This window comes from Prinia subflava, chromosome Z, assembly GCF_021018805.1.
Source record: "Prinia subflava isolate CZ2003 ecotype Zambia chromosome Z, Cam_Psub_1.2, whole genome shotgun sequence".
Taxonomy (NCBI): domain Eukaryota; kingdom Metazoa; phylum Chordata; class Aves; order Passeriformes; family Cisticolidae; genus Prinia; species Prinia subflava.
In genome coordinates this window covers 41,139,024-41,156,883 of record NC_086283.1, presented here as the reverse complement: position 1 = coordinate 41,156,883, position 17,860 = coordinate 41,139,024, and the positions used below count along the sequence as shown (strand labels likewise).

Below are 17,860 nucleotides of genomic sequence, written 5' to 3'. Positions count from 1 at the left end.
ATTTTGAACTTGAAAGTGGAGATAGGAATAGTGGCAAATCAGTTGATTAAATGTTTCAGGATTTTTTTGCAGAGCAATGAGTTGTGCTGATGTGCAGGCATGATTCTTGAAGTCTACTGTCAAGCCAAGTAAATTTACATTACAGTGGGTGAAAAAATTGATGAAACAAACAGCTGCATAATGATGATAAATCTCATGGAGCTGGGGGAAGATAGCAAGTTTCCACACTTTTGAGGACAAGTGTGAGAGAGAGAATCAAAAGGCAAGCAGCTCAGCAGTGTGTACCCTCTGTTGTTATCACATAGGCTAGCAGAAAATGAAAGTATCTGGCAAAGTCCTCAATATGTATTAAGTCAAGCCTAGCATAATAATATGAGAGGCAGTACTATTTTATCTCTTGTTTACAGGGGTGTTAAACATTGGAATGGTGGAGTCAGCATCCCTGGAGGTGTTAAACAAAAAGCTGCACATGGCGTTCAGTGTCACTGTATGATTTATAAGATGGTGGTTAGTCAGAGGTTGGACTTGATAATTTCAGAGATCTTTTACAACCTCAGTGATTCTGAGATCCTGTGATTTTTATGTTGACAAAGGGCTTTATGTACATTTAAACTACCAAGTGTTATTTTACTGTTAATAGCATGTTTAGTCTTGGTAATTGCAGCTTTAAACTATTGCAAATTTTCCTTGTGTAAACTGTCTTTGTATTGAAAGTTTCCTGTTCAAAATGCACTAGTAAACCTTTTTTTTCAGCCTGGTAACAAATCCTTTGTAGATAAGCACAAGAATGAACTTGAGTTGTAGATGATTATGTTGTACTAGGGACTGAGGTGTGAAATAATACTCTAGCTAGGAACTACCCATTGATTTATCCATTATTTTGTTTAGCTTTTTTTTTTTTTTTAATAGTATATCTTTATGTATAATTGAAGAGTCTCTGTAAGTCATTGAGTTTAGAGCACCATAATTTAGGACAGATGTGAAGGCACTGGGATGCACCCGGAGGAGGCCAGTGGAGCTGGTGGAAGGGCTGGAAGGGCTCTCCTGTGAGGTGCAGCTGGGGAGTCTGGGTTTGTCCATTTTGGAAAAAATGCTGAGGGCTGAGCTCACTGCTCTCTGCAGCTTCCTGGGGAGGTTGTTTCAGAGGCAGTTGGATAATGCTCTTAATGACATTTTTTTTGGTCAACCCAGAAGCAATCAAGCAGTTGGACTAGGTGATCATTATAGACCCTTTTCGATGCAGAATGTTCTGTTCCATTAATAAATAAAAAAATGTATGTTATTTACATTTCAGAGGGCTTTCTACTGGCTTTCAGCTAAATCTATGAATACCTGCAGAAATTTCCTAGGGCTCAAGGAAATACAGTTGTATTGGAGTGTATACAGTTTAGTGTGTTAACCATGTTACAGTCTTCCTTAGCTTAATAAACTGAGTATGTTCAAACAAAATAAACTTTCATCACAACGCTGTTCTTCCTACATCATACTGTATTCTTTTGTCAGCTACTTTGACATTTAACTTGGTGTTTTAGCTAGGCTGGTGTAATAAAGTTTTAAAGAATGTGTCAGAAGACTAATTTAGTGTAAATTTGCTTTTATTCCTGCAATCTAAAAATATTTTTATATAGTTCATTATGATTGTATATTTCTGTACAGGAAAATCATAAGATGGTTTTAATTTATTCTCCTTCAGTTGTGTACTAGGATGATACCATCTCTTGCAGAAGAAATTTCTGATATAAAGCTATAAACAGTAGTCTAATATATGTGGATACTTTTAATGTAATTATCAGTAAAATATTCCTTTGGTTTCTTGAAAAATAAATAAGAATTGAGAAAGAATAATTTGCTATGTGATCTCAATTCTTTGAGTGGAAGCATCTATTAAAAAAAAAACCAACCCAGACTGAAATAGGAAGAGGTCAGAAAGAAATTTGATTACAAATTCAGATTATTCATCACATTTTTTACAGTCTTTAAATTATTTCATAGTAGTAATTTACTGTCAGCTGTTTTTTGTATTAAGCTATTTCAATTCCCCAAAAGAAGGTATGTTTTAATTTTACGTTTTAAACCCTATATTAACTACTTCGACATTTTCCTCCTTTAAGACATTAGACCCAACTTGTCTATCTGTAACTTGAATCAAAGGCAATGAGTCTTCTAGATGATAAACATTTGTAAAAGAAAAAAAAGATGTAGAACTTTTCCTCTGAAGTGTTACAGTTGTATTTCTTTTTTGCAAATTAAAAACAGTAGCTCTGCATCTAGCTAAGAAGAATGTTTGGGTTTTTATATCCCTAAAATAAAGCATAACATATCCTTTCTGAGTCAATAGTCAGACTTTATTAAACGATGAAGTTTTTTTAAATTAAATGTCAGAATTATTTTTTTAGTAGTAAAAATTTCTGCATTTATGTAACTTCCTTGAAACAGTATAATGTAATTCCATAGCAGCCTAATCCTGTATCCTATAAGCAGACTGGCATTAGAATGCCAGTGGCTCTGCAGAACTGAATTAGTAAATCAGAGTGGAATTACTAGTATAGGAGTGCAGTCTTCACATAGTGTGGAAGCTTTCACAAAATCTTAAAATGTGCACATATGACAAAAGCTGGTAGGAGTAGGAATGTGACACTTTACAGTAAGTAGTAAGTAGACAGACATAATTTTTCAGCTATAGTTGCAGTTTCTGTGAAGAAAGTTGCATAGGCATTATGAAGAAGTTGAAGAATTTTATGTAAGACTGTAAAGTCTGAAAATGTAGTTAAAATTTGTTTTTCCTTTGCATCTCATAGAAGCACAATTATTTGAGTCCATGTATTTGGTTGATCAAAATTTCTACAATGCAAACTACAGAAAAACTGGAAAGTGAGAAGCCTAATAATTTCCATATGTTTATACATTTTGGAAATAAAACATGTAATCTTTGTAAAAAGGACTGCTTGGAAATTTAGCACTTCAAGCTGTCCATGGCATATAAAGGTCAGCTTTTTAAGAACAATCTTTACTTAGCTTTTTCTGGGGAGTGAGAATGAGCTAGTTCTCTTTGAGACTGTTCTCTAAAGAGACTAAGAAGCCGTTCTCCAGTCTTCATTTAATTTCATTCTATATTTTCTTTTTCCTAGGTTGGCTGAAGACTTTTGATGATTACTTCAGAGATCAGACACAACATATTTTAAATAACATGGTTATAAAACTGCAAGAAGACAACCGAAGGAAATTTATATGGTCTGAGATTTCTTACTTTTCAAAATGGTGGGAAGGAATAGATAGCCAAAAAAAAGATGCTGTTAAAAGGTTTGAATACTCAACTTTTCTTCCCATGTATCTTGTTTTGAGACTTTGTATATCTGACTAGACTGTAAACTTGAGATTTTGCTTGTGATGCAGAATTTCTAGAATAACTAACTGCTTCAGCTCTGACTTTTTGGGCTTGGTTTGGTTGTCTCCCAGTTGTAAAATAGAAACCTGCTCAGAGAAGCAGAGACAAATTACTGAGCTGCCTAAAAATTTGACTAAAAGTTCCCGTGTACAACGATGTACATGTCATGCACTTATAAAGGAGTAGCAATTATAATCTTTATTTGAAACACTAAGGAATTTACAATAAAATAAATACAATCTTTCATACTAGATAATTATCTATGGTATTTTTTCCTTCTTATAACAAGGAAAAATATGTTATATATACATATATAATATAACATATGTATATACGTATAAAATTGTTATATGTAAAGATTTTGCGAGATTTTTATTTGAATAATCTTTGAGTGTCTTTTGCATTTAAGTAAAAAGAGTTTTTATAAACATGCAGCTGCTTAAATGGTAAAATAGTATGTACTCTATGCCCTTGCTGCTCTTAGTAATTTTTAAAATCACAAGTCAAAATAGAATGTAGAAGTAAAAGGCATTGAGACAAGGAAGCAGGCTGCTTGGATAAGCTTGCGGTATGGATCTAGTTAGAAGTTTTCAAAAAGTGGAGATTTTTTTCTTATTTTTACTTGGCTTTAAGACAGCATCTGACAGTTCTTACTTAGCTCGTACTTGTGATGGCCTCCTTCTCATGACCCTCTTTGAGATGCATGTGTTGCAGTATGCATTAGGTCTGTGAGATCTTCACAGCTGCAAATGTTAGGTAAAGGTGGAAATCTTGGGATCTAGGTAAAAAACTACTTACTAAAATTTTTATGTGCAGTGGATGAGTATTATAGGAAACCTGTGCATTTTTTTGACACAGTAAACACAGTATATATCACAGTATGATAGTCACTAGTGAACTATGTCTTCTCTTCAGAGGAGTCAGGTGTTGCTTAAGCTGTACTTGAGACTGAAGACTTGGAGAAGCTGCACTTCAGATTTTTTTTTTTTTGCATGCTTTTCATTACTCTTATGGGTATCATCTGTGATGGGACTAAGTTTTGATGAGTTCACTGTGCTTTTTTTTGAATTCATTAAACACTTCTACATTGGTGTATGATATAAGTGTTGAAACTGTAGAGACAACTTGATGCTGGAAGTGCAATCTTTATGTTCACTGACAACAGATAGACTGAGTCATCCTGTGACCTGTTTCAAGAAGGCATTTTAATGAGTGAGGTGTTCTGAAGCCTTTATAATTACAATAAACTTCCAAGATCTATCAGCTCTCTAAAATTCTAAAAAGAAAATTAGATCAAAGATATTAGTAGTGCTTGAAATGTGCAGTGTCTAAGCATCTTGCTCAGTTGGCCTTCAGTGCCGTGGCACATATATTTTATTTTTGTAATCTGTGCAGGAAACAACCTTCTGCCTGATTTTTTAAAATATCTAATATGGCACATGCAGTAGAGCTGATTTTCATTGCATAAGGGCATTAAATACTTCACTGTTCAACACCTCATTTTTCCCCTGTTTGTTTAAAGAAATATAATCCAGTGATGGAAGTAGCACAAACAGTTTAGATTTTGGAATCACATTGCTAGTAAATGCTTGTTGATATACAGAAATTGATTTTGACTGTGTTTTCATACGTAAGATTCTGAATATGATTTATGTATTTTTCAGGTTAATAAAAGATGGACAATTTGAAATAGTAACAGGAGGGTGGGTCATGCCTGATGAAGCTTCTTCTCATTATTTTGCTATAATTGACCAACTGATAGAAGGACACCAGTGGCTAGAAAAGAACCTTGGTATGTACATTAATCTAAAATTTAACTAGGTCAATACAAGAAATCAATAAGAAAATACTTAAAAAAAATTTATTTCTGAGATGCTTAGAAGGCTCTTTTTAATCAGCTTTCCTGAAACATTAAACCAGACCACCTACAGCAAGCTTTAGGATCAAGTCTGGTATTTGCCATACCTGTTTGCAGATAAAAGTTCCTGGACAAAGTGTATTTGAACACTTTTATGCCACAGTATTTTGTCTTGATCAATGTATGACATACATATTATATTGACATAACCAAATATTAACACTAGATCATGCTGAATTTTAGATCCCATATCGAGTCTAAACAGCCTGTAATTACCTTTTCTGTCTTTTGAAAATCATGACAAAATTGTTAAAATTACTTAAAAATTGATACTGCTTTTACATATTTGGATCTATTCTGTCTGCTCTGTGTTCATTAGTGTCTGTTCTGTAGAGGTCACAAAAAAAATTATACATAGCAGCAGCAGCAGCAGCAGTAGTAATAGTTATAAGGCCTTAGACGATAATAATGTTAGAACTGAGGAATCACTGACTGCAGTTATATTGGCTGAACTGTTGTGCTGGCTTTGGGATGTTCTTTTTTCTAGTTCCATAAGAAGAGAGAAACTTTTTTATACAGAAAGTATTTGTGTAATTTGTGAATTTAATAATAAATTGACATTATTTCATCCAATTAACTGAAATTATTTTGGAAAGCTCTTTTCACTGATCTTCTTAGACGCAATTTCCATAAACAGAGCTTGACACAATTGTGGGGGGGAGGGAAGACCTAATAAAAGAGTAAGGCATTCCTTACTGTGGTTTTTTTTTGGAAAGACTTTTTTTTTTTTTTTGGAATGTGCCAAAGGAACCATGTTGATGAATTAAACAAGAGTTAGATGTAGCTTCTTTATTTCGTAGCATGAAGTTCAGTGAAAAGGAAGTATTAATCAGCATGATTCTATTGATCAACAAACTAACAAATAATAATAAAAAAATAGCGCTGAAGCCAAAAAATTAACATTATTTAAATAACAGTGGAATTTCAACAAGCTACCACATATATCCATCCACATTGATTCACTTTCTTTCAATTTTGTTTTTTAATTGCAACATCTGTAAACTACTTTAAATGAGAGAGGATGTATATTAACTAATGATTCCAAATAAAGATGTTTAATGCAAATTTGAAACAATGTAGCAACAAGGAGTACTATTTTAAAGTTTTTTAATTTTTAGCATGTCTTACTTGTGAGATATTTGATTTTTTTTTGTTTGTTTGTTTAACTGTTTAATTCTAGTTTTTTAATTCCAGGGTTCTGCAGGAGGTTTAACTGGGTATATCATCTTGGAAATGTTATCTGTAGTGCTCTCATTTGAATTATTGGAATATCTTCCTTGGAGTGAAACTAGAACTTTTTTTCCTTCTTAATTTTTTCTTTTGGCAACAGGAGTAAAACCAAAGTCTGCATGGGCAGTTGATCCATTTGGGCACTCACCAACAATGGCCTACCTTCTGAAACGCACAGGATTTTCTAGTATGCTTATACAGCGAGTTCATTATTCAGTTAAAAAACATTTTGCAACACAAAAGACACTGGAATTTTTTTGGAGACAGAACTGGGGTATGTGTTCTTCCTTTATGTCAATTTATTTTGTTAACTTACAAAACAAACGGTAATAAAATAAGAGGTAAAATATGAAGAGGACTTGAATAAGTACTGTGGAAATATTTCCAGAAGAGATTTAGCAGAGTTTGTCTAGACCTAAAAATTTTAAATTTGCAACTCTGTTAAAAAAGCACCTTTCATTTAAAATTGCAATTCTGTTTAAGAAAGCACCTTTCATCTGGCTTAAATTTAGGAGATTTTTTCTTTTTTTTTTTCCTCTTTGAATAACAGAAGAAATTAGAATATCTGTGAGTTAGGAGAGGCACTAAATTTAAAACCAATATTATTGTCATTGTTCCTCTGATCTTCCTTTCTTTTCACTTTTATTTTTGCTTTTGACTTCTCTTGTTTTTTCCATTCTCTCATATTCCTTGCAAGTATACCTAACAAAAGAGGTGAAAAAAATTCTTTGACTTGTTTTTACTTTTTTTTTTTCTTCCTCCTATTCCTTTATTTCCTACTCATGTCAATAAAGTGTAGGAGGAAGAACATTTCAACTAATTCAAATATTGTGCTAATGAGGCAGTGACAGCAGGGTGATTGGCTTTTGTTTTTTTCTTTTTTTTTGTTTTGATGTTTGGGGATTTTTAATTGTTGTTTTAATCAAAGTATAAAGGATGTGTTTTATTACTTCTAAAACTCTGAAAATCACAAGTTCTATCTAGTAAAACACACCCAACATTTGTTCCTGTCTTTCCCAATCAGCTGGTGCTTCACTAGAACATTCCAATCTTGGTTATATCTCTATTTTTACCCTCTTTATACATATAGGATACATAAAAAATAGACTTAAACTATGGATATTCAAAATAAGAAATTGTCTTGTTGTGGTGTCTCTCCAGTACAATCCTTGACTGAGGATGTGAAAGTGATTTACATTTGGCAAATCTGAGAGGTTTATTTTAAAGTTTTACTCTATTTAATTCCAGATTTGGGATCCAGTACAGATATTCTTTGTCATATGATGCCTTTCTATAGCTATGATATTCCTCATACTTGTGGCCCGGATCCGAAAATCTGCTGCCAGTTTGATTTCAAACGGCTTCCTGGAGGAAGAGTAAGTTGCCCTTGGAGAGTCCCACCAGAAGCTATTCATGCTGGGAATGTTCAACACAGGTACAGTTTTTACATATTCCTCAAGGGAATACCCTCAATAAAAATGTAATTATGCTGGTCAAAGATGACATCCGGCATAGCTTGGTGAATTTAGCAGCTCAGCTCCGCTAAGTTCACTGCCACCATGGTGGGGTAGGGAAGAGATTCAGAAGAGTAAAATGAGAAAACTCATGGGCTGAGATGCAGGAGAGGCCTTGACTCAAGGCCTTTTGTTATTTCTTAGCAAGCCCTGCTCAGAAATAACAAAATCATCTCTTTGTTGTCATCAGAGCAAATCCAGATCACAACACCATACCAGCCACTGTGACTCTACCCCAGCAAAAACTAGTACAAGTTTTTAAAATAAGCTTGTCATGGGTAAACAATACCTATTGCATAATCTAGTGTTTGCTTCTTAGTTGGCAACATAACTACTGGTGAAATTAGAGGAAAAGTTATAGTTAAGGAAGGGGCATTTTTAAAAAATTTCTGTTCATGATATGTGAGTCAATCTCTCAATGATAGAACATAGTCATCTGCTTGGACTCATGTTACTAGTTTACTATGGTATTTGTGAATTTAATGAACAGTTGTCTGTCCCCTGCAAGTGGAACACTTCAGGGGCAACACGATGTGCTGTAGTGTGCTGGAACTACAAACAGTGAGATATTTCCCGTGGGTATATCCTTGAAAAACTTAGCAATCTGTGGTTCAAGTTTCCCGAAGTGTAAACCTTAAGTTAATCTGATTCCTGTTTCTTTGTGCCCAGGGTGAAAATTCCTGTTTCTTTGTGTCCAGGCTAGAAATTCTTATTAACCTCAGTTTTAGTTTTCAAATAGAAACCCTGAGTTGTTTCACCACAGTTTAGAATCAAATTTACAGTTCTACAAAACTGCTACTCAATTTTTGGATTGCAGGGGTGGGGGGTGGAGGTAGGGAGTTGGGGAGGGAGAGTAAAGGAAAGAAAAAAGGAAAAAAAAAAACCCAGAAGAAAGGGAAGTTAAACTTAGTAAGATAAGCAAAGGTTTTTCCAGAAAATGGTTGTGTTCTATGGTCCTGTGGCTATCTTCAGGCTTCAGACTATACCAGGTTTCCAGAGTTAAAAGCTGAGGTGTTTATAATTTGTGCAAATTGCTGAGCATAACAAATGTATTAAGGAGAGCAGGGTGACTTTTTGATCCTCAATGCTGAAGTTTTAAAGTGATGATGTGATGATGCTGTACTGCTTGTCTACATGTCAAGTATGCATCACTTTTTTTTCTGAGTTAAAATTCTGACAAGCATCATGAAAACTTCACTTAAAATTCAGTTACAAAATAGTACTGAAAATAAAGCCAAAATTAAACAGAATGCATTACAACCGCTGCATTTAAAAGTAGAAATTGGAATAATGATAGAAAAAAGTTGGTTTTAATTAAGTACAGGAAAGAAAGATAATGGTGAGAGGAGAAAAGCAGAAAAATTGTGGCATACCCAGTGCCTATTGCATGTGAAGTAAAATTCACTTGTCATTAAGTCAAAGTTGTAAAAAAGAAAAATCTTGACTATACATGTCAATTAGCTTAGACAAATATTTAGGGAGTAGCAACAGCTAATTTAACAAATATGTGAAACATAGAGGCTATAAATATAATTTAGAGTGTCTGCTTGAAATAGTCTTTTTAAGAATCTTAGTTTTAAATTATTCTTAATCCCTGCACTTCCTAGATGCAACCTTTGCATAACAATCTAAATTAGACCTTGTAAAAGAAATGTGTTTTCACGTGTCAAAGGATATTAAAGAATAAGATATATGGGGCAGTGATGTAGTAAATATGTGATCAATTTGAAGTGATTATTGTCTCAATATGGTCTGTGAAACTTAATATTTTGCATCAGCTTTATTTAGATGAAAGCAGTTTTGGTCTAACAGGGAGTTGAAACATCAGTATGCTCTATTATACCTATGGGAAAAGTAAAACACATGGTCTTTGAGTTGGAAGCCTGGATTATTTACCACTCTTTTATTGCCTACTTTCAAATAAGCCCACTAAAGCACAGGAAGTAATATTTTGATGGAGAATGCTAAAACATTAGGTGTATTTTTTAAAAAAGTTGGAATATTGTAGAAAACCAAAAATGTTATTGATCTGACCTCTATAATAACAGGTTTTACAGTTGTTATGATGAGGAGATGTATGAGTTCCAGAACTGAAAAATCTGTCTTTACATCATGAGTTTTCCAAGGTTATAGGTTTGCAGCACACTAATTAATCTGCTTCTTATCTTTGATTGCTTTAAGACTAGAAAAATACAGGACATTCATAGATTTGAAAAAAGTTGATTAATTTAGAGACTAGGTTTAGATCACTGACATTTTTTTCAATTCCTAAGCTACAACAAAATTATTAAAACCCAGATCTTGAATACTCAGCTGGGATTATTTGATTTCAATACTATTATGGCCTTACATTTATATTAAGGAGATACTGAGTTGAAAACTTCTGGCTAGTAGTTGTTGGATTTTTCATTTCCTTGCTACTTAAATTGTGACCTGTTAAGAAGGAGTGAAGCAACAACCTGACTGAAAATCTGTACATGTTTAGTTGCACTTAGTAACAGCTTAGGTTATAAACACTACTATTTCACTTGCCCTGATTTGCAGCTGCATCTTTATCTATATGTTGTAAAGTTTTTCACACTAGGAAGAAAAACCAGCTGTTGTGGCTTTTTGGTGTGGGTTTTCTGGGGAGGGGGAAGGGATTGGTTTTTTTGGTTGTGTATTTTTTTTTCCTTGAATGGAAATGGTTGTTAGCAGAAGCACAGTTTGTTTCGGTGTCTCTCGTTCTCCCAACCATGAAATAGGAGAGAGTCTTTACTGCAAGTTATGTGCTTCAGAGAAGAAGTAGAGAATGGAATTTCCTTTTCACCAGCTACTATTCAAAAACCCAGTTTTGCCCTTCAGCTTTGTTATCTTTAGAGTCACATTGTATAGTCATGTGGTGATTAATGTTTGTGATTGCCTACCTCAGGTGGCTATAGCTCCTCTTCTATTAATATAGGAAGGGTCAAAACCAGCCATGTATATTGGTTTGGTATTTATTTACTCAAATATTTACTTGGTTTTTGCATTAAAAGAAGTTGTATTACAAAAAGATTTCATTTGTGAAAGGTCTCAAGCATTCAGTGATAGTCTGAAAGCTTGAAAACAAAAGGTTTATCATGGCTGGGCTCCTGAGTAGTTTTCAGATTTTCATTCAAGTAGTCAGGATAAACTTATCAAAATGCATCTAATTCTATTTCACTGGAGAACAATAAAGGGAAAAAATTGATGAGACTCAGTAGAATCTTTTCTTTTTCTCCAGAGTTATTTTCTTGTCTTCACTGTGCTCTGGAGCTTTCTGCTGGCACTTTCACACTCCTGTATGAATTAATAATTTAGGAAATTACTTGAGAGAAACTTAGAAGGATATATCTGAATTGATGTTCTTCACTGTTTTTGCAATTTAAAGTGGTTTGCAATGGAGGAAGATCTTGCTATCCCCTTAAAAACATGTAATAATCCCACATTTATCAGAAAGGAAGAGCAGCAATACTGATGAATTTTGCAGCATAATTGGAAAGAAACCAGAGGAGGGCTTTGAAGAGAGATGTCAAAGTCAAATACCCTGTTAGCTGTAACCTCTATTTTTCAAGAGACTCAACACTAAAGTGTGTTTTCAACCATAGCCTATATGTGGAAAACTTGAGTTAGACTGGCTCCTTAGAAGGAAGCATTGCCAAGTCTTTTGTTATGCCAGTTGTTCTGGTGGCTGTGCGGTGAGGAACTTTCTGTGTTTAAATCTTACAACCTGTTGAAACTCATGGAAGGTATTGATTGGAAATCTGAACTATAAATCCACTATTAGACAGGGGATGGGGGGAAGCCACTAGTTGGGTAAATTCTAGTCTCATTAGAACTCTGTAAATCCTTAGGTAAAGTTAATATTGTGGCCCCTTTCTCCTTCTAGAAAATGGTCAGACCTTGTGTTTATACAGTACTTCTGCAATCAGATAAATAACTAAGCCCTGACATCCTGTTCAAAGAAATAGGGTTTTCAAATATATTAGACAAGAATTTCTGCATAAATGTTTATATAGCAATTCTTCAAGAGTGTGAGTTGAGGTGATTTTGCTAGATTATCTATTGAAAAGACATGAAGAAATAAAAGAACTTCATTAGAATCTGAATTTTCTGCCATTTTGTCTCTAAAGCCTTGAAATTTGTATTTATGTTTTCTTAAATATGTTACTATGATTTATATTTCCTATGAGAATTATTTACATAATTTTAATTAGAGGGTATCAGCATCTGAAGATGCTGATAATAATTGTGGCTTGGAGGGGGAGGGTTGAAAATGGACTTTTTCAATAACCTAGATATCAGATTTGTGATTTTTAATATATTGCTGCTGTGGAACTGAATAGTTTACCCATACTAGAATCAGCCAAGGTATAATTCTGCAGTTTTTTCTGTGTACGCATGTGCGTTTTGTTCTTGGGTTGTTTGGTGTTTTTTTTAAGGCCAAAAACATAAAAGCAGTGGGTTTAATTTTTCAGGACTCAAACATTCAAGAAGAATGTCTCTAAGACGCATAAAAAGGTGGCTGAAGGGAGAACAGTGATTTTTAGCAGCAAACTTCCTTCTGTGGTGGTGTGGTTTTTTTTTTTTTTTTTTTGGTTTTTTTTTTTTTTTTCTTTTCTTTTTTTGTGTGTGTGTGTGTGTATGTGTGTGTGTGTGTTGTTTTTTTTTTTTTCCCAAGGCTATAGTTCCTCAGAGATTAATTTGTGGGCAGTTTTTCTGCCAAGGACATGAAGATATGAAGCAAAGTATCAAAAGAGGGTGCCAGAGGGGATGGGAAGAGCTTGCTTATTATTGTAAATAGGGGCTGGAGAGGATTAGGATTGTTATCTAAATATAAAGCAGGTAAACGTAATTTGAACTGTAGGCTAGTTTTGGCATATGCACAAATTGATCCAGACTGCCCTACTGCTTGAGATGAAGATTGATAAGCTTGATATTGAAGGATTTAATTAGCATGGTGTTTGCAACAATGGTAGGTTGAATATGGTGTCGCAGTGTGGGGAATTGCATCCAGCTTTCTGTTACAAAGTGAGATAACAGAGTTTTGTATGTCTTGTTTAGGGTCATCCTAATGTACAACTTGCCGTTGTCTTGCCAAATGCTGACTTTCTTCCCTCTGTCTTCTTAATTGCTCTTTTTTTCTCTCCTCAAGGGCTTGGCTTATATTGGATCAATACAGGAAGAAGTCAAAACTTTTCCGTACAAAAGTTCTGTTAGCTCCACTTGGGGATGATTTCCGCTATACTGAGAGCTCAGAATGGGATCAACAGTACCAGAATTATCAGAAGCTGTTTGATTATATGAATTCTCGTCCTGAGTGGCATGTTAAGGTAACTACAACACATTTTCTGATTTGTGGAGAAAACAGTATTTCCCAATATTCTGAGATTCTTCATGGAAAAAATAATTGTGGTAAGGTTTGGGTTTTTTTCAAATATGAAACTTCATATATTATTTAACAGCATATTGATGTGTCTTGATAGCTTACTTTTTTTTAGCTTTACTACCTTCTCTCCCCACAAAACAAAAATTTTGCTATTAATAGTATCGGCTTGAAAACTACAGTTAGGTTCCAACTAGATTAATTTGGAGAACAGCTAGTAAGTTTAATTGTTTTCACAGTGCGCCTGTTTTCACAGACTTCAGGCATTGTTACTTAATACTATTCTGTTTTCTTGTTAGAAGTTCAAGAAGATTCTGCTACTTTATTTGCATCCTCTTGGTTTTATGTCCCGAAACAAACAAAAAAATCTTTTAAAGATGCCATTGCTGGCACTTGTTGTTGAATACAATAAAATCTTAGACTGACCTGGCTACAAAAGCACTGAGTATACTAACACAATAGTCAGAGGAGGTACCGCTTCAAATCAACAATTATGTGTGAGACTTAAAACACACGTTCATATGCTCTACTGTGTAAGCTGATGGCCCTAGGGACTCCTTGTACTATAGATGTTGTCTTTATTTTGAGAACTTTTCATCATCTTTCAGCATGATAATAACAAATGGAGGCCACAACTCCATTGTGTGGGATTTGGGTTTTTTGAGTGTCACCTGAGAGTGACAAAAAGCAATTTTGCTGCTTTCACATTTAAGCTTTTTTTTAAACCTGGTCTGGTATCTTTTATATGATTTGTGCATGCATCTGTTTTTCTTTATCTTTTCTGAGACTTCCCCTGATTCTACCAACTGTGCATTTGAGTAGTGCCTGTAGTATGCTATTACTTTCTTCTGACTTCTGGACTTGTATTCTGCATAAGAAAGATGATTTCTTGAGATTATATCTTATCTGAAGACTGGATTTTATGTGTTTCTTATGGGATGTGGGTGACATAATGTATGGTGAAGGATCACTATTTCTTAGTGGAGGGACATAGAGTACTGCTCAAGATTTTTAAACCTAAAGCCCATCTTTTAAAACTTAAGCTTGCTGCTATCACTACCTTTACTTCTGTCAAAAATGTATGTACTGTACAGGTAGTTACTCTTTGGATACTAAGAGCAACATATTTTCTGTAGTTCTTACTAACCTGGGCTGGATGATTTTGTCTCAGGGTCAAAAACTGAAGGCTCTTTGTGTGAAGTTATTCTTCAAGGACCCGTACTGTCCCCAGACCTCTGAAAGTTTCTCTTTTGAAAGGTTCTGCTCAGTCCATTCTCAAGGATTCTAGCAGTCTACTTCATGGGGCTAGGTGTGCCCATCTAGAGTCACATTAATTCTTGATTTCCTTGCAAGTATCAGACCCTTTTTCTGGTTTCTAATAACCAGACAAAAAGACACAAAATCCTCTGGGTCTGCCACTTTGTACCTAGGGTAGTTCGATCAGCTGAAACACTGTTGGCATCAGAGCATTTCTGCTTTCCATTTTATTCAGATACTTGGGTTTTTCTCTGTCAGTTTTCGTTGTGCTTTTTTTTTCTTTCTTAGTTGTTTGTTGCCTGTGTGTTGGGGCTGGTTTTTTGTGTGTTTTTCTGGTTTGTTTTTATTATTTGTTGGAAGCTGATTATCAGTTTGAAACCGATGACATTAATTTTTGAAAATACGAGCTTAAATGGAGAACTTTCACACTCTTCTGCACTTTCCCTAGTGGAATGCAACTCCACAGGCAGGTAAAAGGATATGCTCATCTATGAATTAATCTAGATTATGTAATGAACAAAGAGTTTGCATTTTTTCCTGAAGTGCTGACATGCCTGGGATATTACTGCTTACACAAGGGAGTGCCTACTCTGCCTTTCTGATCTGAAGAGAGATTTACTCTTTCAGACAGTTCTTTGTGATGTTTATCTAGCAGATATGTCTGTTAGCATTGAGATTCTCCTGCCAGCCACTATTCTGTTCTAAAAGTATGTGGTACATCACTGTAAAACATGCCTATTTTGCTCTTGAGTAAGACCATCTCCCATTCAGAGATCTTCTTTGCATCTATTATCCATAAAGCTGAGTCTTTTTGTATGCCAGTAGAAGACTCTACCATCTTATTTCACTGTTTTCATTCACTTGACTTTGATGCTTCCTTTGGTGAGGTTTTACTCCTCTGATTCAATGCAGAAGTGAGATCATCTCTGTGTCTTCTCTTGTTGCATTGATTTTGTCTTTTGTTTTCTACTTCCAGTTGCCTATTTTGTGAGGGAAAAAGACCAAGAAGTGCCTGATAAGACAAGGTTTACCAATGGTGGGATTTCAGGGGCAATACTTATCTTTCTCTGCTTTACTGCCATTTCAAAGTGGCAAGTTACTATATTATATCCACCCTACAAATACTTGGATGATGTGAATGACTTTGAAGGGCAAGTGTTGGGGGTTTTTTAAATGATTAAAAAGTGTGATTTTGTTGTCACATTGTTAGTCTGATAGTCCTTATATTCCAAGTAACTTTTAAAAGATTTTTACAAAAACTTGGTTTTTGTGTTGTAAATCATAGAGTGCTACATTGTGTAGTTGTTAAAAATAATAATAGGAAAAAAATGTTACTTGATATTATCATTATAGTTTATGGTGAGGATATTTCTGGTAACATAATGTGGTCTTCTGTTTTGTTCCAGCTTCCATGATTTATTTTTTTTACTTTCATTTAAAATCCATTTTGCCATCTATGCCTTCTTTAACAACATATCTCAATACTAACAACATTGACATCAGTCATTTATTTTCTCTTTTTTTTTTGTGCCCCTGAATCTTGAGGATACTATTTTTGACCTACCCTGTAAAGATCTGCTATTACCATACCTGAGCATTTTTAAAAATGACCAGAAGATAATTAATTTCATTTTTACTCTCACACGTTACATCTCTAAATGCAATTTCTTTTTACAGAGTTTAAGGAGCCAGCTTTTAAAACCAAATACTATTTTTTTGATCAACAGTCATCTTTTGGGTTAAGCAAGATCTGGAGCACAAGAGAGTTAATTTTGAAAACACAGGATTAGGAGAACTATGTTTTGGTTGCATTACATTAAATTTCTTATTTAGCCCAGAGAGCTACTTGGGTAATATTGAGGTATTACTTAGCTTGTGTATTACAAACTTACATGAAACAATTCTTGACTTGTTTGTTGACATTTAAATATTATTTTATATATCTATTTAAATTAAAAACCCCCATATTTTGTGAGTTGTAGAATGGTTTTGATTGGAGGGGACCTTTAAAGTTGTCTCATCCAACTGCCCTGCAATGAGCAGAGACATCTTCAATTAGATTGCCCAGAGTCCCACCCAGTCCAGCCTTGAATGTTTCCAGAGACGGGGCATCCACAACCTCTGTGGGCACCTTGAGTGTATCACCTCCCTCATATTAAAAGTTGTCTTTATATCTAGTCTGAATCTATCCTTTTAGTTTAAAACCATTACCTCTTGTTTTAGCACAAGAGGTCCAACTAAAAAGCCTATCCCCATCTTTCTTGCAAGGCCCCTCTCTGTACTGAAAGGCTGGAATAGGGTCTCCCTAGAGCCTTCTCCTCTCCAGCCTGAACAACCACACCTCACTCAGCTTTTCCTCATAGGGAAGGTATTCTGTGATCACTTTTGTGACTCTTCTCTTGACATGCTTCAAAACATAGGTTTTCTGCTATAAATCTGCTGGAAGAGTGGCATGTTTCTGAAATGTATATGGAACTAAGCATATTCATTCTCTTTGTATTTTCTGCATAATGAAAATGGAACTTTTTACAGTAATTTTAATTTTCATTCAGGCCCAGTTTGGGACTTTATCTGATTACTTTGAAGCTCTGCGCAAAGAAAGCAGCTTGGGTGAGAAGAGCAGCAATTCATTTTTTCCTGTTTTAAGTGGAGACTTCTTCACCTATGCAGACAGAGATCATCATTACTGGAGTGGGTACTTTACATCACGACCCTTCTACAAACACCTGGACAGAGTCTTGGAATCTTACATAAGGTAAATCCTGCCATCCAGAATATTCATAATGTGTTTCTTGACACATAGGAGGGTTGAACATCTAAATATTTGTCACGATTTGACTTCAGGCAGCCCCTTGCTCACGCTCCAGCAGGATCTTGAGGAGAATTGGAAGGGTCAAAGCTACAAAACTCATGAATTGAGAAAAAGGCAGTTTAATAAGGAAAGCAAAAGCCACATACGTAATCAAAACAAAATAAGGAATTACAGCTATAGTGTGAACTTTTTTAGAGAGAAGTACAAAGGTGTGAATTTTATAAAGGTTCTCAGAGGAAGCTGAGAAATAGCCAGGAATATTGTGTACAAAGTGATCTAAGACTACTGTTCTGAAAACTATCTGCATCTTCTTTAAAGAAAAAAGTTGTTGCTGAATTTTGATAATGAAGTATTTAAG

General features: G+C 34.6%; 1 protein-coding gene across 1 annotated transcript in view; it reads left to right on the top strand.

Moving 5' to 3' along the window:
- The window catches only part of MAN2A1 (mannosidase alpha class 2A member 1), a 120,254-nt gene that overhangs the window by 33,858 nt on the left and 68,536 nt on the right, over nucleotides 1-17,860 (top strand). Inside the window, exons 4-9 of the mRNA XM_063421882.1 lie at nucleotides 3,129-3,300; nucleotides 5,050-5,177; nucleotides 6,634-6,807; nucleotides 7,782-7,968; nucleotides 13,203-13,380; nucleotides 17,243-17,445. Of these exons, the coding sequence (XP_063277952.1) occupies nucleotides 3,129-3,300; nucleotides 5,050-5,177; nucleotides 6,634-6,807; nucleotides 7,782-7,968; nucleotides 13,203-13,380; nucleotides 17,243-17,445 (1,042 nt within the window). The remainder of the gene's footprint in view (nucleotides 1-3,128; nucleotides 3,301-5,049; nucleotides 5,178-6,633; nucleotides 6,808-7,781; nucleotides 7,969-13,202; nucleotides 13,381-17,242; nucleotides 17,446-17,860) is intronic.